This window comes from Xyrauchen texanus, chromosome 35 (assembly GCF_025860055.1).
Source record: "Xyrauchen texanus isolate HMW12.3.18 chromosome 35, RBS_HiC_50CHRs, whole genome shotgun sequence".
Lineage (NCBI taxonomy): Eukaryota > Metazoa > Chordata > Actinopteri > Cypriniformes > Catostomidae > Xyrauchen > Xyrauchen texanus.
Genome location: NC_068310.1, coordinates 11,587,043 through 11,612,405, shown reverse-complemented (window position 1 = coordinate 11,612,405; position 25,363 = coordinate 11,587,043). Strand labels below are relative to the sequence as shown.

The 25,363-nt window shown below is 37.7% G+C and overlaps 1 protein-coding gene and 1 pseudogene across 1 annotated transcript; both read right to left on the bottom strand.

The window, feature by feature from the left end:
* Positions 1-2,872: 2,872 nt before the first annotated feature.
* edem2 (ER degradation enhancer, mannosidase alpha-like 2) lies at positions 2,873-10,543 on the bottom strand. Its single transcript, XM_052106008.1, has 11 exons — positions 10,337-10,543; positions 9,881-9,991; positions 8,610-8,649; positions 8,403-8,508; positions 8,071-8,196; positions 7,562-7,773; positions 6,641-6,782; positions 6,290-6,414; positions 5,947-6,091; positions 4,217-4,338; positions 2,873-3,881 (listed from the first exon to the last, which is right to left on the bottom strand). Exons 1-11 carry the CDS (start codon positions 10,441-10,443, stop codon positions 3,417-3,419), a joined length of 1,701 nt encoding a protein of 566 aa, XP_051961968.1. The 5' UTR covers positions 10,444-10,543; the 3' UTR covers positions 2,873-3,416.
* Positions 10,544-18,170: 7,627 nt separating this feature from the next.
* LOC127628533 (pre-mRNA-processing factor 6-like) overlaps positions 18,171-25,363 on the bottom strand; it is a 53,557-nt pseudogene continuing 46,364 nt past the window's right edge.

Here is a 25,363-nt window from a genome sequence, read left to right as displayed (position 1 = left end):
AAACATTACTATCACGCACAACATTTACATTTACATTTGGCAGACGCTTTTATCCAAAGCGACTTACAGAGCCCTTCTTACAGGGACAATCCCCCCAGAGCAACCTGGAGTTAAGTGCCTTGCTCAAGGACACAATGGTGGTGGCTGTGGGGCTTGAACCAGCATCCTTCTGATTATCAGATTACCAGTTAGGTGCTTAGACCACTACACCACCACAAATCAGTACATATCTTTAATTAAATTCCAAGACTTTGTAAATATAGTTACACATTCCATTTGTACCCTGGTGTAAATTGTGGCAGATACGATTTGCACAGCAGTGTATTATAGTGGTATCCACGGGACCAGAAAAGGCACATGCAGCTGACCACCCCTTTCCCCACCTAAACAAAACCCTTCTCTGCACTGCCCGACCTTTAGTGAGTCCCCTGATCACTGCATGGACATTTTGTTTACTTTCAGTTATAACACACTCCCCTTAGAAATGTTATTTACACCTTTTGTGTTAATTTTTTTATTAAAAAAAAAACTTATCAAAAACTCAAATCCACAGCATTATTTGGAATGCAGCAAACACAATAGAGGAGTGATACAAACAATGATGCTTCCAGTGCTGTACTAAATATCCGCATTCTTTGAACGTAGCTTGGCCAATCAAATCGGACAACCAGAACTAAGTGTCGTATAACTATATACATACAACTATGTTCATCTGCCCACTGAAGTCATGTTGTGAGTGATTATTTAGGCTACCATATTCCATATTCTTGTTACAGTGGCAAGTTCACTGATCAGATGGATGCTTACTGTGAGAGTAGAGAACAGAGCAACTGTGGAGGACATGGCAAACCATTGGTGGTTAAACCGAAACTGTCCAACAACCATGTGTGATGAAAAATCCAATGGTCCCAACCCCCATGACACTGCAGTTTGTCTCAACTCTCTCTCAGGGGTAATTGATCCACTCAACCGTGGGTCTTCACCATGTCCAGAAAGAATCACAATGAAAGAACATTCACCAAGAACAACCCTTCTTCTACCAACAACTCTGTTCCCCTGTCACCTCTTCAATCCCATACCCAGCACATGAAACTGCCAAGAAATCCATTCTGAAGAAACTCTTTAATCAGGTTAAGTACACAGCTTTCTGAGCAGTTTGTAAATGGCAAAGCAATGACTGTTGAAGATGTGGAAAGAATAGGTATAATTAATGAGTAAGAGGAAGGGTATTCTAAAATGAACGGGAAAGTTCTCTGGTGTTCCTTTGATTGCAGAAGCTCCTACATGGCCACACGGTTTTAACAGCAAAACCAGCATTGGCCAAGAGTGTGATGGATATGATCAGCATGAGACGGAGTTTGAGATAAAGATCTCCTTGTGAAAAACCCTTGAGTTTAAGAAGCAGCTCAAGCTACTTTGATCAAGCAAGTTGACTGTAATTGCACTGAATTTAATTGAACAAAGAATTATGTGTTGTAATTTTTCACAGAATTCAGAATCTAGTAGTAAATTCTTAAGCAGGAAACCCTAGAGAAGTTCAAGAGCTTTTTGTCTAAGGAAGTGCTTTTGTAAAGATTTGTGGTTTTGTGTGCCTCAAAAAAGCTCAGTTTACCTAGATTTCTAATGATTTGTTATTTAGCTGACCTGACATAGCTAGATCATCTCTCTTGTGCATGATTATCTGCTGTTCTTCTGCTGGGTTGGTCAATGACTGCACTCAACACATTAGTCATACACGTATATTGAAATAATTGTAATTTGAATTAAATCTAATTGGCTTTTCACACTGTGCTTAACCCTGGGTTAAGCAACGTTTCATACTTGCACATTTGAAGGAGAGTTGGCATCTCTTTCACCCTGGGAAATGAAACCCTGCCCCAGAGCATGCCATGCAAAACCCTGCCTATGTGAAACAAGATGACCCAGGGTTAACAATTGCAAACATGTGCATCAAAATCTTTGGATAGTTAAGAGAAAGCTGAATTATAAAATTAGAAATTATAAAAATTCCCTTCATTGTCAAATGCTGTTAAATGTACTATTTACTGCCCACTGTTTTCACAAGAACCAATTTGTGTGGATTTCATTCATGGTACCTCATTAGGCCTATATGTGTGATGTTTTGTTCCAGAATGCTAAGATGAATTAAGGAGTTACAAAAGTAACATGCTATGCTAACACGCTAACAGTCAAACAATAAAATAATTCAGTGGGAATAGCCTTTACCTGAAGTTGTGGAGCTGCTACGATAATGTGTGCTATCTGAAATTGCCAATCTCCCAGGTCAATTTATTGGCCTCAAATTAAGTACAAGCAGCTAATCACATACACAAGTATAGAGGCTTTGTAAAGAGCTACCATTGTGCCATTCTCAGTTTATGCTAGCAATACGGTTAGTAAAAATGGGCAACATGTTGAGGGCATGTTCATAATAAACTTGTGCTCTCTGGCTTTTCTTTCTCACGTGAAGATTAACGACACTTTTCAGACTGAATGCCAAACTGCTATTGAACTGATTAGCATGAAACAGTAGCATTAGCGTTCAAATCTCAGTTAAGCAGCAGTGTTTGGTTTTGTGTGGCCTATTAAGTGGATAATTGACTTCCTTTATTCCCTTATTGTACGACTGAATGAGTATGAGGATATGTACAATATTTGTAAAATATTTGGCACAACTTTCACAATTAATTAGTTAGGAGTGTTGCTTGAATTCAAGAGGTCCAAAACAAAAACCTTCCCTCCCCTGCTCTTTTCTGCATGTTTTTACTTAAAAATTTTGAGGTCTGTGGTCTATAAATATTATATTAATTTTTCTTTTTATTTCTCTCAAATAATCTTGAAAAAGTTACTCGGGTTAGTAGACTTTTGATGTACCAACCTTTTTGCATTTAAAACAGTAATGAATTAAGACATCAAGCTGTATGTGAGACTAAATCTTCACAACATTTTGGCACATTGGAATGAAACTTGGCAATTGCCAAAAATTGCTTTTTTGCTCATAACTTTTGAATCATCACTCTTTAGTTTTCTTAGGTCATACATAGTACAATCATACCAGTTTTTCCATAGAATTCTTACATAAAATGCAATTTATTACACACACCATGTTGTATTGAAAGTGCCACTTTGACCATACCCTGCCTGAGTCTGCCTACTGTCTTGCTTGACCCTATCATTGCTGCTTGCAGCTATATTTTAGCGATTCTTTTAATCCAAACCTGAAATGTTTTGATGAAAACTTTCTGAAAGTGTTATTATTAAAATGACAGTACTAAATGCAACTTTGTCTTCTAAAACTTTTTTTTATAAAAGGTGGTGGGAAAAAATCCACACATATTTAGAAAAAATTTAATCTTTCCAAAGTTAAATTACAAACATAATCTACATCATTCCACATTGTTGAGAATAAAGTCTGTTCATGAGTTGTCTGAAAACACTTGACCCATAACAGCCAATTTGGCACTGAAAGGCTGAGTGGGACAGGAGAGCACAGGTTTACTTCTCTCTCCTGGCTTTAGTGCTATGCTCTCTCGGGAGCCACCATTTCTTGAGTCCCTGTCCCCTGTAGTCTCATCTAACTGGTCCATGGGAGGCCTGAGTTGTTCTGAGAAACTGAGTATGTCCTGGAGTTCCCTGCGTTCAGCTTGGTCTCGGCTACAGCAATGGAGCGCCGCGGGGTCCAGCGGGTGGGCCTCCGTGTTAAAGATGTATCCCCCCGCACTTAGTATGCAGTCTCCCTGCACACCACCGAGTTCAAAATCTGTGCCTGTGTTATGAAGGAAGTTCTCAGGATCAAAGAGGAGGTAGAGGTATTTAATGGTCTCAGCCAGGAAGAAGGACTCCATACGGTTGTCCAATTTATGGTCCCTTACGTCCTTCACCTTTGTCCGAAGCAAAATGATATTCATTATTTATTCATTTTCGAGTTCAAATACAGTGGACCCAGACAGTATTTGGACACTTAAGCCACACTCAGAAATGTACGAACAAATGATCTGAGACTAACGTTGCTTTTCTGACCCACTTTTACAGTCATGTTCAACTAACTGGTCTCAAAGTGAGTCTCAAAGTAAGTTTTCACATTAACTATGGACATGTTCTAATGTCTGACAATCAGAAAGAGTCTAAATAATTTTAATTTTGAACAGTACATCTCTTGTTTCATAAATTAAAACCTAAAACACTGTGAAAAGTTGAGACACTCTGAAATACTCACAGTGGCAAAACCACAGTTCACACGGCTGATTTTGTCTATTGACTCAATGGCATCCCGGCCAAGCTGAATGAATGTTGGATCACCAGTGGCCTTATACAGATACATGGCACTCTCTATCAACTCTGTAAAAATAACACACACATAGTGATTACTTCAATTTCATTTATGTAAATGAAGACACAAAGCTTTTCTACTATACTATAAACTATATTCCTAAGTTTTTCCATTAGAGACAATAACGTGCAACAGTGCCTGCTCACTTTTTCAGCTGTCTTGGTTAAGGAAGTATTTTTCTGATTTTTTGTTTACCATATGGATGTCATAAAGTTCTTCATAAAACCATCAAGTCATCAATCGAACCAGCTCCAAAGTAAATTACAAACTTTGATTAGAAGCAAAACGAATTGGCAACAGTTACAATAACATTGTACAGTATTTGCTAACATTACTAAATGCATCAGTTATCATGAACTCAAAATCTGCTTTTAAACAGCCTTTACTATTCTTTGTTAATGTTAATTTATTAAAAATAAATTGTTCATTGTGCATTAAATACTTATAATCAAGCATCATTTTTACTTCAATTACATAATTTGCAATGCTTCATGGGATTGTAGTTAATTCCCCCCATTAAATACATTATGTACACATGCTTTGTATGTATAGTTTTTTTGTCAGATTTTCAAATTCTTTGATAAAACTTTACAAAAAAGTTGTAGTCGTTAACATTTGTTCATGTCTAAATAACATGAACTAACAATGAAAAGCATGTTAATTTCAACATATACAAACACATTTATTTAAATCAAAAGTTGCATGTTAACTTCAGTTATTACATGCCTCTCTGGAATACTTGATTCTGACTGGTCAATGGTGCCATCTAGTGGTCTGATATCTGTAAGTAACAACCGCACAATTACATATCAGACCGCTCATCCGGGTATCTGCACCATCTTTCCTGCTCCTTGGATCACTGTGCGATCTCTACAAGTAAGCTAATAAAAGAACTCAAATCAGTGTTTCATGTGCAACTATTTATTTATTTGGCAAGTAGTCTTGTAATAAGATTTTATATCCTTTTTTTTAATAATTTATACCCCTTACATAAAGAATATTTTTTAACTATATTTAAAATATTGAGATGTATTCACAAATATAAGTAGTTATTCATGAAAGAGGGTGGGCGCTGAAGTGTTTTTGCAGTGGATTGCTAGCAACAAATCACTGATTGGTGGAGCGTTTCTCTTCAAGATCACCAAGAAAATACGCTATTAAATTATTCTTTTTTTTAAATAAAGTTGAAATAACATGGATTGATGGCTTTATCAGAAATATATTCCATCGATTAATAACCTTGGAGCTTACATCTGGTTTGTCATTTATCGTTAAAGATAAATTCACCTATGAAGAAAATTAATGGAATTTTTATGTCATAAAGTTCTTCATAAAACCATACTAAGTCATGAATCAAATGAACCAGCTCGACTGACCCTTTGTGAAGCCCTGCCTTAAGTGATACAGACCAATCCTATCTTAGCAACTGTTGCTGTCCAACATTTTCAACTGACATGTGTTTGCTGTTTTCCTAATGAACATCTATGGGAGTAATGTGTTGGAGTAGTATTAAATAGAATGTTATAGGAATTATGGATTTTATTGTATCTTAATTTTTGTTTATTTGTTTTACTGTGTATCCGGTAGCAAATTCATGCCAGGTGTATTATAGATACCTGGGCGTAGAGGGTAGCCCTCTCGCTTGTCCACCGTGTACCCTTGAGGAATGCTGTAGAATTCTGGGAGACCTCCAAACTGACGCCACACAGTGTAGTAGTTATGGAAGGTCTTCGTTGCACTGGAAATATCACCTATCAAGCTCTGGCATTAAAAAAAAGAATACAAAAAAACATGCACAGTTAATTTTATCAAGATGCCATAGGAATTCTCCTCTCAAGTGCAAATATGTATATAAACACAATATAAAACAAGAGAAATCCAGACATAGCTATATTTTGTATTACCATATAAAAATTAGACATCGTGGTGTTACGTATGGTTGAGTGTCTGCTATCTCACCTGCAATCCTGGCCAGAATGCCTCCAATGACTGAAACACAGGCATTGACACTGTTCCCTTATGCATCTGCACCCATAGATACCAATCATCAAACTTAGTGTAGTTCTTTATGGACTTATCATATTCTGCAACACACATTTGAAAGTTGATAATATTTTCATGTAAGCAAGAAAATGTAAACAGCAATTAGTGGACAAAACACAGTCAGTAACCATGAACAATATTAGCCACTTTTGTTTGAATTTGCGATTTTCATCCAAATAAATAGCCAAGCATCGATTGCATGCAATGTTTATCTAACATAACCGCAGTTAGTGGGATGCTACAGTATATCAACAACTGCATTTTTACCGTGAAACATATTTAGCAGTTCCTCGTCTTGCAGCATGATGGCTCCCTTCACAAGGTACTCGAAGTATGAGTCCACTCCAGCCCCGATCCCTGCGTCCTGAGCAACCCACTTAGAGGTGATGACATCTATATGGTTGCCCACCTGAAAAGACGGTACAGGTCACAAAGGAGGGGTCACTCCAGTGATCCAGTGTTATCTAGTTAGCAAAAAGCTAGAATTATGTTAAATAGCAAAATGCAAGCAGTGTGAACTTAAATCAGATCTGGAGCTTTGTAAGCTTTATGGCTCTGTTTGTGGAATATTTAATCCAGGTAAAGAATGGAAGGATTCCAATAATATTGATCTGTTTTCCACAACTTTTCAGCTAATTGGTATCATTTGTAAAAATGTGGACTTTACCTTTTATTTTTTTAAACCAGTGTGTCTTAGTAATTGCTTTTAAGCAGATGAACACTTTGGTAAGAAAGCACCAGCTAAAACTTGAATGTAAATTTTGTTAAAGGGTTGGGGTCAAAGCATAAACATCTGCCAAGAGACCTTTCTGGGTGGATTCAGTACAACTAACTGTATAATATACAATGCATATACAATATGTTTTAGACAGAGAGTAGTACTGAAATCTATTGTTCTAACAGACAGACAAAAAGACAGATAGACAGACAGACGGATAAACAGAAAGACAGACTAATAGAGAGATGGATAGACGGAAAGACAGACAGACGGATATACGTACATACACAGACAGACAGATATACAGACAGATGGTTAGAAAGATGGATAGACAGAAAGAAAGACAGATAGCGACAGATAGATATATTTTCAGTAAAAGATGGCGCTAAAACCAAAGAATTTAGGATATGTGCTACTTAAAGTGTGTAAATGTAAAATGTGCGGCAAACTTCTTGACCGAAAGATTTTACCAGGCCAATGTCCGAGCGTGTTCTCCATAACGCCCTGAGAGCTTTGCGAGCCACATCCTCAAATACAGGATCCCCAGTGAGTCGGCTGAGGGTGGAGAACTCCAGGATGAAGGTGCCCACTCCTGCAGTGCAGGTGACTGGTGTCTCAGTGGGATTAACGCCCCTCAGTAGGTTTACCGTACCATATGGCATCCCTGTGGGTGTCTGGAATGCTGAAAAGGGGCGGAACATATTAGATTGACAGCATGATTAGCCTATATACACATGATATCTTTCCTATATACACTATAGAGCATGCCAGATTAGGATAAGTATATCCCAAATCTAATTACACAGAAAATGGCGTAACAATAGAAAACACATAAACAAAACAAAAACATTATATTCGCTCAATGTTGTAAACAAAACATTTGGCTTAGTTTAAGTGGTATAACAACACACTTCAGATAGCAATATAATTGCCATATTACTTAATAATATGGTTTTGACATAGTTATCAACTCACTCACCAGGCAGCAGTTTGCGGGCAGCATCCTCTGCCATGCGCAGAAGGGGTCCAGAGCAGGGCCAGCCCTCCTCAACCTCCATCCCAGCACGCTTGGAAAGCAGATGGGCCGACAGAAGCCCCCCAACCACTGCAGGGAAGCACATTTGATCAAATGACCAGAAAAAAAAAAGCATACACTAGAGTGAAACTTAGGATAGCATTGTTTTAATGTCAAACACAATGACACCACAATGCCTAGGACTTTTATTTTGAAACAAACAAGAAACCAGTACTGCAGGTTTAATGAGTTGTAATCTTTCATGCCTAAAAGGCTACACACTCTCAAGGTGTTACCTCGTATGTTTGTCTCGAACACAGACGCATTCACATCAGTGTCAAAGTCAACCGTGTCCTGAAGCAGAGTGGCCACACGCTGAAACTCTGTGTGGTTTCCTAAAATCTGTGAACAGGAAGGAGAAAGGTACACAAAACACCTGCCTGTGAACTCAAGGAAAACCACAAAATGTAATTTAAGAATTTTATTTAATGAAATTGTCTTACCAGTAATGTGTCCAAAGCATCAATGAGTGTGAGGGAGAAACTGAAGAAATGAGAGAGAAATAGAAAGGTTACACACTAATAATATATAACATCTAAACATTCAATATCATGATCATTTCTTTGATAGGAGAAATGAAAACTGTATGCTCATAAGGTGAATCTCATGTAAACATTTCACCCAGAAATAAAATATAAATAACCTTTATACATATTATATTACCTCAGGGCCTGTTTTATGACCATCAAGACATTTTAGGACATAAAGGATGTTTTTATTATTATGACAATTTAAAGGAATAGTTCATCCAAAAATTAAAATTCTCTCATCATTTCTTCACCCTCACATCATCAAAAATGTGTGAACGTTTTTCTTCTGCAGAACACAAATTATGATTTTTAGAACAATATTTCAGCTCTGTAGGTTCATACAATGCAAGTGAAGGGTGAAAAGAAATTTGAAGCTCCAAAAAGCAAATAAAAGGCACTCCAGTGGTTAAATCCATGTCTTCAGAAGAAATATGATAGGTGTGGGTGAGAAACAGATTGATATTTAAGTCCTTTTAAATATCAATCACCACTTTCAATTTCTTCTTCTTGTTTTTTTTGGTTGGGGCTGGTCAAAGGTTTCTTTTGTAAAAAAAGTACTTAAATATTGATCTGTTTCTCACACACACCTATTATGTTTCTTCTGAAGACAAGTATTTAACTACTGGAGCCCTATGGATTACATTTACTCTGCCTTTATGTGCTTTTTGGAGCTTCGAATTCCTTTTCACCATTCACTTGCATTATATGGACCTACAGAGCAGAAATATATATATATATAAAAAAAAACGTAATTTATGTTCTGCTGAAGAAAAAAAAAAGCCTTACACATCTGGGGTCGCATGTAGGTGAGTAAAAGATGAGAGAATTTTATATATACCTAATTGTTGTGAAAATAATGTCACAATGCACAATAGTCTGCCAAATGCAGTTTCATGTTTCTTTTTTATTATTATTTTTGGGGAGAAATAAATACAGAAATGTTCTTGATTGGTTTTGTGAGATTCACCTACAGATGTTCAAACTCAATCACAATCACAAACAGAGTTTTGGTCTATTTAATTGAAAGAAAGATATGAGAGAAGTTTTTGGATAGATACTCATGAGAAAATAAACTTTGCTGATCCTTTCCAACTGTATGTTCAGTTCTGGGCCAAAAATACATTATATTGTATAAAAGAAACAGGGATAAATGTAAGGAATTTATTTCTACTAAAAGTTTGTACCTGCCCCATGTATCCTGTCCATCACATGTCAGTGGTCTCAACTCATCATAAGGATAGGCATTTTCCAAGTAGCTGTTGTAGGCATGATAAAACATTGACTTTATTCTGTCCCTATTGAGACAAATACAAACAAAAAATGTTAAACAGCTTTAACAAGGGCTAACTTTCAATGTTCTCCAGAGCAGTATATATAAGCCACTAGTTACAAAGCATTACACTTATACAAGTGACAAGCAAGCTTGTCCTTTAAGTCACTAGTGTAGTAGACATTGAATATCCTGCTGATTGTTGTGTATTTATATATGGACCATATGGCAAAGCTGATAGACTGACAGTAAATAGTCCTTCTTTAACAAAGAGGGAATAGATCCAGTCGTGACATAGTACAAACTACACCATGGCCATCTTAAACAGTTATTACATGTCAATATTTAATGTAGTGTACATAAATCTCACCTGTAATGAGACATTTCCTGCTCAGTGAAGTCTCTGCCTTTAACATGACTGATGATCGGAGACAGGTATGTGGCGCAAAAAACGGCGGAGAACAGGAAAGTAAGCATGAAGTAACGAGATGTGAGCAGAGACAAATAATACAAAAATAACTAGCTACATTGATATGCAGGATACTACAAATAATGAGAAGAGGAAGCGCGCGCACTGCGCATGTGTTTGAGCGAATGCTGACGTGCAGGTTGAACGCGCTGCATATTTCAAAATAAAAGTCACAAGAGTTGTAAAGCGATTGGGAGAAAGTACATTACCTCCACACAAGGTGTGGGTAAAATAGAATAGATTAGAATAGTATAGAATACAGTAGAATAGAATAGAATGCATGACACATGAGACTAGATTTAGTATTGTGCTTTGATTTAAAATATTTTATTTAATAATCAAGGCCTAACGCTAACTCATACAACAAGTGGACTACAATGCAATATGATGTAATAAACAATAAAGTAGACTGCCTATTCTACAAAAAGGTAAACTACATCTAACTTACAGACAAAATGCAATTACAGAAGAAATCACCAAAAACAAGACAGACATAAATGATCAGTAAAGAAAGCAGAAAATACATTATAAAGGGACAGTAACTGATTTCCGTAATGAGTTTCTGATAATTTCCCCTCTGATTAGCGCGAACTAGTATTGCTAGTACTGATAGGATCATGTGACCTGCCAATAGGCTGTAACTTAACTCTTTACAATACGGTTCCATTCATTAGCATAAATTAACTAGACTAGTTAACGTGAACTAACAATGAACAATACTTTTACAGCATTTATTTATCTTAGTGTTAATTTCAACATATACTAATAATCATTTTAAAACTGTAATTCAAATGTAAAATTAGTTAAAATTAGCTAATGCATGAAATTACATGAACAAGCAAAGACATTTAAAAAAGAATAACATTGGCAAAGATTAATATATATATATATATAATTTTATATAAAATAAAAAATATTCAGATAATTATAATGCATTACATTCTTGTGGCAGAAGAGTTAATCATTGATAAGACAAAAAGCATCTTTAGAATACAATGTATTGTTTACTACCATATTATTGAACATAAGTCAATCATTGGCATACAGTTCACAGCAATCCATTTCACAAGTGAATTTGTCAATCAGTTGGAGATTTATTATGAGGGCTTGTTTAAGAACCCATCAATGAACACATGGGTCAGACATACTTGTGTAGCGTCTCGGGTGCATTGCGTCATAAACATAAAATGTTGAGGTCACTGTGTCAAGTTAAATATAGTTTTATACTTAGAACACATCTTGAGATTCCTTAGATCAAATTTGTGCTCCATCAAGTGTTTTGAACACAAGAATGTAATGCATGTTTGTTTTGTCTGCAGAGGGGTTGTTTCCTTCTCAGTAAAAACTGCATGTGCTCATACAGCTGAAGTTTCACTTACTGCCCTCTGGTGTAAACAGGTGGTACTATATGCTTGCATTTCTCAGGAATCTTTCTTGTTACAGTCCGGCTGCATTGCAATTCATTGGTTTAATTTTTTTTAACGCGTTAATTTTAATAAAATTAATCGCACTGAATTAACGCGTTAAATCGACAGCCCTAATATATATATTTAACTTTTAAATTTGAAATACAATTTTATATAAATATATATATTGTTATTTTTTTTGTTCATGACACCTAATGCATTAACTAATGGAACCTTAATGTAATGTCATAACTTCAAACAGTAATTTGGACAAATTAGTACCTTCTCCTACCCAACAAATGCTTTAAAATATGAATCAACTGAAAAGCAACAAATCAGTGCAACCATCAGTTTATTGAAACAGCTTATCTTGTGTAATTGTATACTATGAGTGTGCAAGTAGTAGTGTTTTAACCATAAGGACATACATCACTGAACATAAATGTGGAGTATTTTAGCTTCTATACATTACAATTGTACTTTTGGCTCAATAGCACCAGATGTAAGTGTCCACATTCATCTAGATTATGTGTGTATATTATGTAATAAACAGTGTTCAAACCGGATATGCTTAAACCATGTACAGTGCTATCAAATAACAGATATACAGCCAGAAGTAGAAAAGTATAACCACAAGGTGTCTATGTTTGACACAACCTCAACGTACCATTTAACACTTTGTTTTTTTTTCATTCAAAAGTGAAAGTGAATAAATAATGATGAGAGAAATATCATGTGCACACAGTTTTAAATAATGTGAACAGAGCAGAGACTTATGTTTTCTGTAATTTATTAAGTGGACACACTCAGCAACTTCTGCCAGCAGTTTATTAGCAGTCCCATCGTTTTCATTCTCCGCCGTTTTCTTGCTTTCCTTCCAGGTTTCTTCACTGGTTTGCAGGATATTTTTCTCCATCTTTTCCCCTGTAAAGCAATAAATATAACTCTAGATCATTATATATTATATTTTCTTTTTATATATTACAATCTCTGTTTATTTCTTATCTTTACATGAAAGTTCAGCTTTTACACATACACACAAACTTTTAATTTAAGGAATTAAACTTTGATTATTCAAGCCACAAACAAACAATCAAACAAATAATATATATATATATATATATATATATATATACATACAGTGAGGAAAATAAGTATTTGAACACCCTGCTATTTTGCAAGTTCTCCCACTTAGAAATCATGGAGGGTCTGAAATTGTCATCGTAGGTGCATGTCCACTGTGAGAGACATAATCTAAAAAAAAATCCAGAAATCACAATGTATGATTTTTTAACTATTTATTTGTATGATACAGCTGCAAATGAGTATTTGAACACCTGAGAAAATCAATGTTAATATTTGGTACAGTAGCCTTTGTTTGCAATTACAGAGGTCAAACGTTTCCTGTAGTTTTTCACCAGGTTTGCACACACTGCAGGAGGGATTTTGGCACACTCCTCCACACAGATCTTCTCTAGATCAGTCAGGTTTCTGGGCTGTCGCTGAGAAACACGGAGTTTGAGCTCCCTCCAAATATTCTCTATTGGGTTTAGGTCTGGAGACTGGCTAGGCCACGCCAGAACCTTGATATGCTTCTTACAGAGCCACTCCTTGGTTATCCTGGCTGTGTGCTTCGGTCATTGTCATGTTGGAAGACCCAGCCTCGACCCATCTTCAATGCTCTAACTGAGGGAAGGAGGTTGTTCCCCAAAATCTCGCAATACGTGGCCCCGGTCATCCTCTCCTTAATACAGTGCCGTCAGCCCTGTCCCATGTGCAGAAAAACACCCCCAAAGCATGATGCTACCACCCCCATGCTTCACAGTAGGGATGGTGTTCTTGGGATGGTACTCATCATTCTTCTTCCTCCAAACACGGTTAGTGGAATTATGACCAAAAAGTTCTATTTTGGTCTCATCTGACCACATGACTTTCTCCCATGACTCCTCTGGATCATCCAAATGGTCATTGGCAAACTTAAGACGGGCCTTGACATGTGCTGGTTTAAGCAGGGGAACCTTCCGTGCCATGCATGATTTCAAACCATGACGTCTTAGTGTATTACCAACAGTAACCTTGGAAACGGTGGTCCCAGCTCTTTTCAGGTCATTGACCAGCTCCTCCCGTGTAGTTCTGGGCTGATTTCTCACCTTTCTTAGGATCATTGAGACCCCACGAGGTGAGATCTTGCATGGAGCCCCAGTCCGAGGGAGATTGACAGTCATGTTTAGCTTCTTCCATTTTCTAATGATTGCTCCAACAGTGGACCTTTTTTCACCAAGCTGCTTGGCAATTTCCCGTAGCCCTTTCCAGCCTTGTGGAGGTGTACAATTTTGTCTCTAGTGTCTTTGGACAGCTCTTTGGTCTTGGCCATGTTAGTAGTTGGATTCTTACTGATTGTATGGGGTGGACAGGTGTCTTTATGCAGCTAACGACCTCAAACAGGTGCATCTAATTTAGGATAATAAATGGAGTGGAGGTGGACATTTTAAAGGCAGACTAACAGGTCTTTGAGGGTCAGAATTCTAGCTGATAGACAGGTGTTCAAATACTCATTTGCAGCTGTATCATACAAATAAATAGTTAAAAAATCATACATTGTGATTTCTGGATTTTTTTTTAGATTATGTCTCTCACAGTGGACATGCACCTACGATGACAATTTCAGACCCCTCCATGATTTCCAAGTGGGAGAACTTGCAAAATAGCAGGGTGTTCAAATACTTATTTTCCTCACTGTATATATATATATATATATATAGAATATTCTATTAATTTATGTCAACTGGAGAGATTTTCAACGTTTTAAATTTTTCAAAAGTATAACATTTATGAAAAATGCACATAAGACTGTGCTGTTTTAGATAAAACCAGAATAATTGAGAAATGTTTGCAGCACTGCCTTGAAAGTATTCAAATAAGTAGATGAATAATTATGTATCAATCAATCAATCAATCAATCAATCAATCAAATCTTACCAGAGCCCCTGTTTTGTTGCAGTTCTGTCTGATAAGCTGGGCCATTCTACCCACCACCTCCGACATGCTTTCTGAATGCTGGTGTCTCTTGCCTTCACTGAGACAGCTGAAGTGCTGGGTCATAATATAGATATATCGTAGAATGTGGTGAACCTGCCGTAAAAACATACTGTATAGATTATTAAGACACCACCGAAAAGAATAATGCTCATCAAAATGCCAATTAGAAACAAAAAGCAACTGTATCTAAAAAAATATATATAACCCTATCTGAGGGAGACACATTTTGTAATAAGGAAACATTCATGTAGCCATGTACGGGTGGCTGTACCTTCTCAGAAGGACAGTGATCCTTTTCTTTCGATATATCAAACGGACCAGTCAGATTCTGGGTCAAGAGAGGGCATGGGAACTTGCATTGTCAACAATTTCACACTACTTGTTACACAACACACTGCAACAGTTCATTGGCATTGCAACAGTCATAATCTAATGATCTCCAACAGAAGGCTGCAGTTATCACATGCTCATTATAGAGTTCTGATTAAAGAAAACTATCCAATGGTCCACAATTGCTTATATGATGATCAAACAAGAAATGCAGCGCAACTTTGGTAAATGTTTATATATTGAAGGTCAGAACTTACCAGGTTTTGGAGCTCCACCAGGATGAGTGCCCTGTAGGTGCTGATGATCATGGAATAATCACATGCACGTTTACTGTGGGCCACTGCGAGCAGCAGCATTACAGTCACACAGACAGCAGGCCTGTTCACACACTGTTCATGTGCAAAATAAAAATATGAGTTATCATTTCTTTATTTCATAATATTTTGGATTGATATGAAAACATAAATATATAAGTCATAATTATTAGACAGTAAGTCATAATCATTAGATAAAAAGTCTAAATTATTACATAGTAGGTAAATTATAAAATTAGTCAAAATTATGAGATGGTATGCCATAATTATGAGATATAAAGTTATAATAATGATATAAGTTATAATTATGAGATAAAAAGTAAAAATTATTAGACAGTATGTCAATTATAAACTGTCATAATTATGAGATAGTCAAAATTTGAGATTGTGAGTCAATTATAATCCAAGTTAAAATGATTAGATAGTGAGTTATAATTGTGAGTAAGTCAGATAAAAATATAGATAAAAAGTAATAAATATGAGCTTAAAAGTCAGAATTATGAGCTAGTTAGTCATTATTATATTATCTCGTTATTTAATTTTTTCATTTATTTTTAATTTGTACTTTTTCTCATAATATGACTTTAATTCATGTAATCAGGATTTAGTGTCTCATAATTATGACCTTTTAACTCAAATTATGACTATAAATCTAATAATTATGACTTTGATCTCATAAGTATGACTTAATATTTCATAGTATCTCATAATTATGCAGGATTAGTTATTAGAATAATTTCCATAGAGTTTTTCCATGTTCCAAGTTCTTTGTTTATTTGTGTAGGGACCGTTCACACAGAAGGCGTATCTGCTTCCGTTTACATTGTTTTTCTACGTGAAACTGCGCTAAACGGACGTCTTTGCCCAATGCGCCGCGTTTTTTAGACGCCTTGTCAAGTTATAAAGAACTTCAATAACTAAAAACGCTATTTTAAATAGCTATTTTTTTTATATAAGTAGGCTAGTTAGTAGAATTGCATTGTTACTTATCTAATCTAATCTAATCTAATCTAATCTAATCTAATCATGCAGCAATTGAATACTGGCAGTCGTATATAAACAGTGATGCAGCTGTATCGAGGAGCAGATCTTACCATTGACCATGGGCTGATAAAGGACTCTAGCGCGCACCAGTCAGGGCTCGGAAAGGTGGACATTGACCAGCGGCGTCCTGCGCTTCTTTACATGTTTCTCGCAGAAAACTTAAAAAACGGACCGAAAAAAATCCACCTTAAATACGCGTTTTTGGACAAGTTAGTGCTCTGGCAAGAGGCGCGTTGAAGCGTCCATTCCAGCATTGCCAAAATAAATGCGTGGCGAGGCTCTCATTTCTCTCAATCGTCATGGGCTGCTGACATCGCGCTTTGAATTTCACCAGAGCTCTAGTCTGATCAAGTCGAGAAAACTTCCGCGATCAATCAACTTTACGATTTGTTTCGGTTTCGGCACAAGATTACTTATTAAAACTGTTACATTGAAGGGTCCACTGGTTAAGTAACTCCAAGTGTGCAGTGACCACATGAGGGTTTTTTTCTTTACTGGACTCAGTTGTGATCAGGAAATGAGCCCTTAATTATACTGATATGCAAAGAGAGCTCGATCTACAAGGTTTTATGACCAGATTGTAAAAGCGTGGGTTAGGACTGGCCAGTATTCATTGTGCAGAGCAGTTCAATGAGTCTGAGTGGTTTGTGTTTACATTGATGATTTTATCTGCTAGTCATATTTCATATAGTTGATTTGCATTTCCAGAAGGAAATGCCTGTGCTTGCTGGATAGAAAAAAGGAATAGAGTTCAAGTTTTATGCTTTGGTTCGGTGTCAATTAATGCTGCATTATAGCTGCTTTGTCATGACACTTAGCTTGCATCTGGTTTTCTTTCAGCAAAGCATGAGAATCAACACAAAATGTGGTTTTGTGCAACCTTTGTGACCCTTGTGTAAAAGGCGACTCTTTATGGTTAAACTGATGCAAGAAGGACAATTCTGTATGCAAACACAATTCTGTATGCAAATAAACACAAGAAAGAATACCAATCTTAATCCAGTATGCAAGTATTACAAAGAGGTCATTGCTGTCGGGTAGATTTTATATATGGAACATTCTGAAATGTAAATCAATGGGCAATTTTCAAATTTTAATCTCAACCCTTATAAAAAGGTACATATTTAAAAAATAAATAAATAAATATGGTGTATGTTAAGTTGTTCAAGCTTAATTGCAATTAATCTCCTCGTGGAGGAGAATAAAATTAATATGTCAATATTGTTGCCCTGCAAGCATTATTTATCACAAAAGCACTGACATCGGAAGCACATTACAGACTTCATTTATTTTCTGCTAAGCAGCACATTTACACAAGCATAATGAGAAGCAGAACATGGTTATGTCAAAGGGTTCTGGCCATTCAAATGGGTCTCATGTCTCTGGGTAGTCTTGCATCTAAACTCATTTGACTTTGCAAGACAGTGAAAATTACAACAACAAACACATTTGTTATGAAGCTGTCAAAGTTTACTTCTAGAAGGGCAAAAACACAGGGCAAAGTGGAAATCATTAATAAAATAAGGAAAAATACTGTATCTTGACTGTTCTCCCACAGTTTCCCTAAAAACAACATATTTGCTAAACCAAACAAGCACAGGATTACAAATCTGATATAATTCCCACCAGGACGAGGATGTCTCTGATGTTCTTCTGCCAGTTGTGAATGTGCTTGGATTCAGCGCACCACAGCTCACCGTGGCATGGTTCTGAATTCTTGTGACGTTTCTTTACCTCTTCTTTCTGTTCCTGAAGAACGGAAGAAAAACAGATTGAAAGAAGGTTCAAGGGGCAACGTTCAATGTTTCAGGTGAAGCTAGGATCCACCCATTTTTAGGTGAACATGGTGTATTCCATAGTGAATATCTGTTCAGAAAACCATACCAACCAGACAAACATGTCCTCAGCACAAATGGAAATTTGGAACCCAATGAAACCAAAATTGGATTTTTGTGGCTAAGTTTTGAGGCCATTTATCTAATCTTTATGGCCATATTTTGAGTTGAAGACACCTATATGATTTATATTTCCATCTTTTAAGTTTTGAGTCCATTTGTATAATCTACATGGTCATCTTTTGAGTTGAGGACATCTTTATGATCTATGGCCATATTTTTAGTTTTGAGGCGATCTACATTCACCAGCCACTTTATTAGGTACACCTGTATATTTACTTATTAATGTGATTATCTAATCAGCCAATCGTGTGGCAACAGTGTAATGTATAAAATCATGCAGATGTTGGTCAGAAACTTCGGTTAAATTTCACATCAACCATCAGAATGGGGAAAACTGTGATCTCAGTGATTTAGACTGTGGCATGATTGTTGGTGCCAGATGGGCTGGTTTGAGTATTTCTGAAACTGCTGATCTCATGGGATTTTCACACACAACAATCTCTAGTGTAAAGAAAATGTTGCTAAAAACATCCAGCGAGCAGCAGTTCTGTGGGTGAAAACGGCTTGTTAATGACGGAGGTCAGATGAGAGTAGCCAGACTGGTCTAAGCTGACAAGAAGGTGACATTAACCCAGAAAAACACACGTTACAGTGCTATGCAGAAAAGCATTTCTGAACTAGATTATTTTTTTAAACTCTGAAAAAAAAGCTGTTCAGAATGTCGGCGTTGTCAAGACGTTTCACATGATGGTTGAACTGCTCCATGGTACATTTAAATAGCACATTCTCATGTAAATTTCAAATGGGTCGCACGCGCAATGATATCGATGGAAGCCCGAATTAATCGCGCATAAGAGCCGCTCAACGTTTGTCACGAGAGCTCGCATTTTAAACAGCGCCCAGCTGACGTGCTCGCACTGGGCCTGTCAATGGGATTGGCATTTCGCGGGAAGCCGGATTGACGCGTGCGCACGCCGCACGGATAGCAGAGCACAATTTGGCTTCCAAGACCCCTCGCACATCCGTGTCCCACATGTTTAGCGCTCATAAAGTCAAATTAATGTAATAAGATTGCTTTATCACCTGACGGAAATGCGTACTACGGAAGTGGCTGACATGAGCGTAGGCCCTATTAGTTATTTGTTCATGAACAAATAACCTCACACACCTGAAAAGAAACTGATATGTGCGTAGGACACAAGCTGCAGCAAAGTCAATGAAATAGAAAAAAACCCGCACATTATCCTGGCTTGCAAAGAGTGTCAAAATGTATTCAGCAACGTTTCGTTCCCTCGAACTTCGTCAGGCATTTAAAAACAAAATTTAAAATATGTCATGACCAATCAACGCATCTGATGACCATGACATAATAACCAATGACAATCAATAAAAGAGAGAACATCAAAAACACCTATAAATACAGAAAAGTGAAACACATACATATACAGAAGCCCATATACATATAATAAATGACACCTGTAAGGTAACCCTCAACATAGATCCTTTTCTTTAATTTATATTCTATATATATATATATATATATATATATATATATATATATATATATATATATATATATATATATATATATATTGAGATTTAGTGAGGAGAAGGGAATTTCAACAATGAGTCCAGTGAAATTGACAACTGTTTAATGAAATCAGATTGGGGATATAAATATGGCAAAGGTTTTGAGAGATGGAAATCTACTGATTGTTTGTAGAAATTAAGAACAGAGGGAGAGGGCAAGCAGAATAAAAGAAATTTGGCGATTCCAGGTAATAAATACAAGTCATGTTGAAAGGGAATATAAGTGGAGTAAAGGAGTCATTTGGGGAGTTCCAGTAGGAGTTTCAATGGAGGAAATTAAATCAAACCTAAAAGGAGGAATTCGAAAGGGTGATCAGAGGTTTCAGATAACTCGAGAGGGAGTGAGGAAAGATAGTGAGTATATTGTACTTGATTTTGAAGAAGAATCGCTACCCAAAAAAGCAATGTTAGGGTTTTTGAGCTATAACATTAAAGAATACATTCCAAAGCCAATGAGGTGTTACAACTGCCAAAGATTCGGACATACAGCCAAGGTATGTAAAAGGCAGAAGGAGATGTGCCAGATGTGAAGAAGATCATGAATATGGGCAATGCAATCATGAACAGCCAAAATGTTGTAACTGTGGAGGGAATCACAGTGTGGCTTATGGGGGGTGTGAAGTGATGTAAATGGAAATAAAACAGATAAGAACTCAGAATAAGATCACATATGCAGAAGCTGTGAAGATGGTGAATCAGAGAGAAGGGAGAAATGAAAGTAACGGAGTAGGAAAACACAAAATATCACAAAAGAAACAGAACAGGCAAATAAGGAAAAAGTATTGGTTGACCTTAAGAACTAGTTATTTTCATAGCAGGGGTAGTTAATGCCACAATGGAGATTAAATCCAAGACTGAAAGAATACAAATAATTGTAAAAGCAGCAGTGCATCATCTAAATATCAGTGGGCTGACATGGGTGGAAGTAAGATATGATCTCAGCGTTCAGGCAAGCCAGGAACAAGCATGGAATACTAATAATGGTCCTCTTTACAATGGAACGCTAGAGGTTTGTGGGCTAATGGACAATATTTTAAAAAGGATATAGAAGAGTTAACTAGTCAACCCGATGTTATTTGTGTACAGGAGACATGGTTAAGACTAAATTTAGATTTTAGAATAGTTGGATATGATTGTGATAGATATTATAGGAGGGAAGGAGTAGGGGTGGATGTGTAACATTTATTAGAGAAGATGTTGCATTTAGAGAGATAGGAATGGGAAATGAGCAAGAATTTATAATCATAGAGATCTGGACAAGGGAAGGAGAGCTAAAAATTATTAATTACTATAATCCTTGTAAGAAATTAGATTTGAGTATAATACAAATCGAAGGAATGGTTGGAAATAGAAGAGTGATATGTGGGGATTTTAATGTACAGCACATTATAAAAACAAATGTAAATGTAGAGGTGACTGAAGAACTGTTAGAGGAAAAGGACATGGTTTGTTTAAATGGTGGGAGAGGGACGAGACTAGATGTACATACAGGGAATATGTCAGTATTGGATTTAACTTTGGTGTCGAATAATTTAGCTGGGAAATGTGAGTGGGATGTATCATATGAAACATCAATCGGGAGTGATCATTATCCAGTGTTTTGTAGAATATTACTACAGGGAAATAAACAACAAGGAAAAACAATGAGGAAATGGATATTTGACAGCGTGAAATGGGAAGTGTTTAGTTTTATTTGTGAGAGACAAATGGACAAAATAGATTTAAATGAAGATATTGAGGAGATTGATAACAAATTTAAAACAGTATTGATTGAAGCTGCAAATTAGTCAATTCCTAAAAGTAATGGAAAATTAAGAGAAAGGTGGTCACTTGGTGGACAGATGAATGTAGTAGAGTAGTTAAAGAAATAAATAATGCTCTAAGAATATTAAGAAGAACTCTTAATTTTCAAAACTTAATTAAATATAAGCAAATGCAAGCAAAGGTTAGGAAAATATATGTAATGTAAAAAGACAAAGCTGGCAGATGTTTTGCAATAAAATTGGTAGATCAACACCTGTGGGTGAGGTATGGGACATGATTAAATGTATGAGAGGAATCAGAAGAGAATGGAAATATCCTGTTCTGAAGGTAGGGGAAAAGGCAGCAGTATCTGATGAGGAAAAGGCAGAAATGATAGCAAAGGCACTCATTGAAATCCATAGCTCAAATAACCTAACTGAGGAGGGAAAGAGTGGAAAGGAATTATTAATTAGGAAGGCTTGAGAGATGGAATGAAATGAACATCTCAATGGATTCTCCGTTTACTATAGAAGAAATGAAGAGGGCAATAGCAAGAGCTGGAATAACATCTCCTGGGAAGGATGAAATCTGCTACATAATGTTAACATTTTTGGGTGTTTTAGCATCTATAAAGCTGCTAGGCTTTTATAATAAAATTTGGAAAAATGTTACCAACTGGATGGAAAGTAGCAGTGATTATTCCTATTAGAAACCCAGAAAAGGACCCATCAAATCCAAAGAATTATAGAACAATTAGCATTGACTTCACATATGGAAAGAATGATTATGGAAAGAGTAGCATTTTATTAGGAAAGTAGAGGAATTCTATCTCCTCATCAGAGTGGTTTTCAAGAGAGGGAGAGGAAATATGGACCCTATTATATGTCTGGAAACAGACATTAAGAAAGCTCAAGCTAATAAAGAATCAATGATGGCAGTTTCTTCGATGTCAATAAAGCATATGATATGGTTTGGAAAGAAGGATTAATGATCAAACTTGATATGATAGGAATAGCAGGTAGAACTTATAATTGGATTAAATACTTTTTATTTGATAGATTTATTAAAGTCAGAGTTGGGAAAGCCTTATCTGGAAGCTATATGGTGGAACATGGTTGTCACGGTATTTAATCCTATGTCTCTTCCTTGTCTCGTGCCTTGTTCTTAGTGTGTGTTGTGTGGGTGCGTGAATGTGTGGGCGTGTTGTTTGTACCATGATTAGCGCTCTGCCGCAATCACTCCTCTCACCAGCTGTTACTCATTCCCATTCCCTTTAAATTCTCACCACTCTCTCATCTCCTTGTCAGATCGTTGTTTGTGATGTCGGTGTTGTTAAGCTCTTCAGAGTTCCAGTCCAGTTCTCTCGTTGTCCCTGTTTAGGTGTCCTGTTTGCTGTTACCCGGATTAGCCGTGTCTGTTCAACACTTCTCTTCACTCTTCTCACCACGATCATCTGACCATTGGAGACTCTACGCCACTAGACCATCACCCGGACTTTTCCCCTATCTTCTCAATTTGACTGTCAATAAACTAATTGTCAACTTGCAACTTGCTTCCTAGCTTCATTACGTCACAGAACGATCTGACCACAAGATGGAAGCAGCGGTAACAATTCAGACAGCCTAGAAGAATTAAGTGATGAACAGCAGACTTCGTATGGAGAACCAGGAGAAGAATCTCAATGACACGGCTCAGCTGTCCAGGCTCTAGTGGCGCAGGTGTCGGACTCACCCAGCAAATTCAACTTCTCGCGAGCTCCCACTGCGCCACCCGCACCGCTGATTCCTCAACCACCACCAGCGCCCCCTCCCAGTCGGAGCCCGCCTACCGGTTCCAGAGCTATATTCAGGTGAACCTAATTTTTGCCGAGCTTTTCTAACACGATGCTCAATGCATTTTTCTTTACAACCCAGAACATTCTGTGATGAAAGAACCAAGGTAAGCTTTTGTCCTGGCGCTACTTTCTGGGAGAGCGGCCCTTTGGGGAACGGCGGTGTGGGAGAATCAAGATGAATGCTGCACCTCTTTTCAAGCACTCTCAGCGGAGATGAAGCGAGTTTTCGACCGTGCTGTCTCCGGTAGAGAGGCAGCCAGAGTGCTGGCGACTTGCGTCAGGGAGAGATCTGTATCAGACTTTTCTATCGAGTTCGGACGCTAGCGGCGGAGAGCCAATGGAGCGAGGACGCAGTGGGACATGTTCCTGCATGGGCTGGCTGATCGCGTCCAAAAGGAGATATCGCCATGGATCTCCCCACCAAGCTAAGCGATTTGATCGCCTTGGCTTAGAGTGGGCGCAAGGTTATCCAGAATGGAACAGCGAGTACAAACCAACCGCCCCTTGAGAGGATTAGGCGGTCAATGTTCTGGGCGAGGGCGCGTTCAGCCCGTCTGTGATCGAGCCCATGCAGGTGGGTCGAGCCCGGCTTTCCGGGAGGAGAAGGAAAGGCGGAGATCCCAGGGACTGTGTTTGTACTGTGGTGGTGCTGGACATTTTGCCTACAACTGTCCTTTAAAAGGATCCGCCCGATAGCAAGTATGAGGCTACTATCGGGTGGGATCTCCGCCGAAGACCTCATCCACATCTACCCTCCTTCCGGTAAGTCTTCAATGGTCTAATCACCGTCCACGACTGTCGAGCACTTCTGGATTCTGGGGCCGAAGGAAATTTCATGGACTACACTTTTGCACTCAACCACCAAGTCCCCTCAAGTCTCTCACTCACCGGATCGCTGTTCACGCCCTCAATGGCCAGAAACTTCCCACCATTTCCCTAGCCACTGAAGACATCACTCTCGTCCGTCAGGCAATCACACGAGACCATCTCCTTCTACATACTGGACACTCCTCTTGCCCCCATAGTCCTTGGTCATCCCTGGCTCACCCATCACAACCCTAAAGTGGACTGGCAGTCTAAGTCTGTGTCAGCGTGGAGCACTCAATGTCATAAGTCTTGTCTTGTTTCTGCCTGTTAGGTCTGTTTTTGTCCCTGTTTTTCAGGAAGAGGCGGTGGATTTATCCTAGCGTGCCCATGAAGTACCTGGACCTGAAGGAGGTGTTCAGTAAGTCTCGGTGACTTCTCTCCCTCCACATCGTCCCTATGACTGTGCCATAGAGTTATTGCCAGGTACATCTCCGCCTAAGGGCAAGTTATATTCACTCTCGATTCCAGAGAGGGAGGCTATGGAGAAATATATTTCTGATTCTCTAGCTAATGGATTCATCCGCCCTTCCTCTTCTCCAGCGGGTGGGATTCTTTTTGTGGGGAAGAAGGATGGATCTCTGCGACCTTGCATTGATTACGGGGGCTGAACAACATCACGGTAAAGAATACTTATCCTCTACCGTTGATGTCTTCAGCTTTTGAGAGGTTGCAGGGAGCATCCATCTTCCGCGAAATTGGATTCACGTAATGCTTATCATTTGGTCCGCATCAGGGAGGGGATGAATGGAAAACCGCTTTTAACACCCCAGGAGTCACTTTGAATACTTGGTCATGCCGTTCGAACTGTCCAACTCCCCAGCGGTCTTCCAGGCACTTCGTCAATGGCGTGCTGCGAGACATGG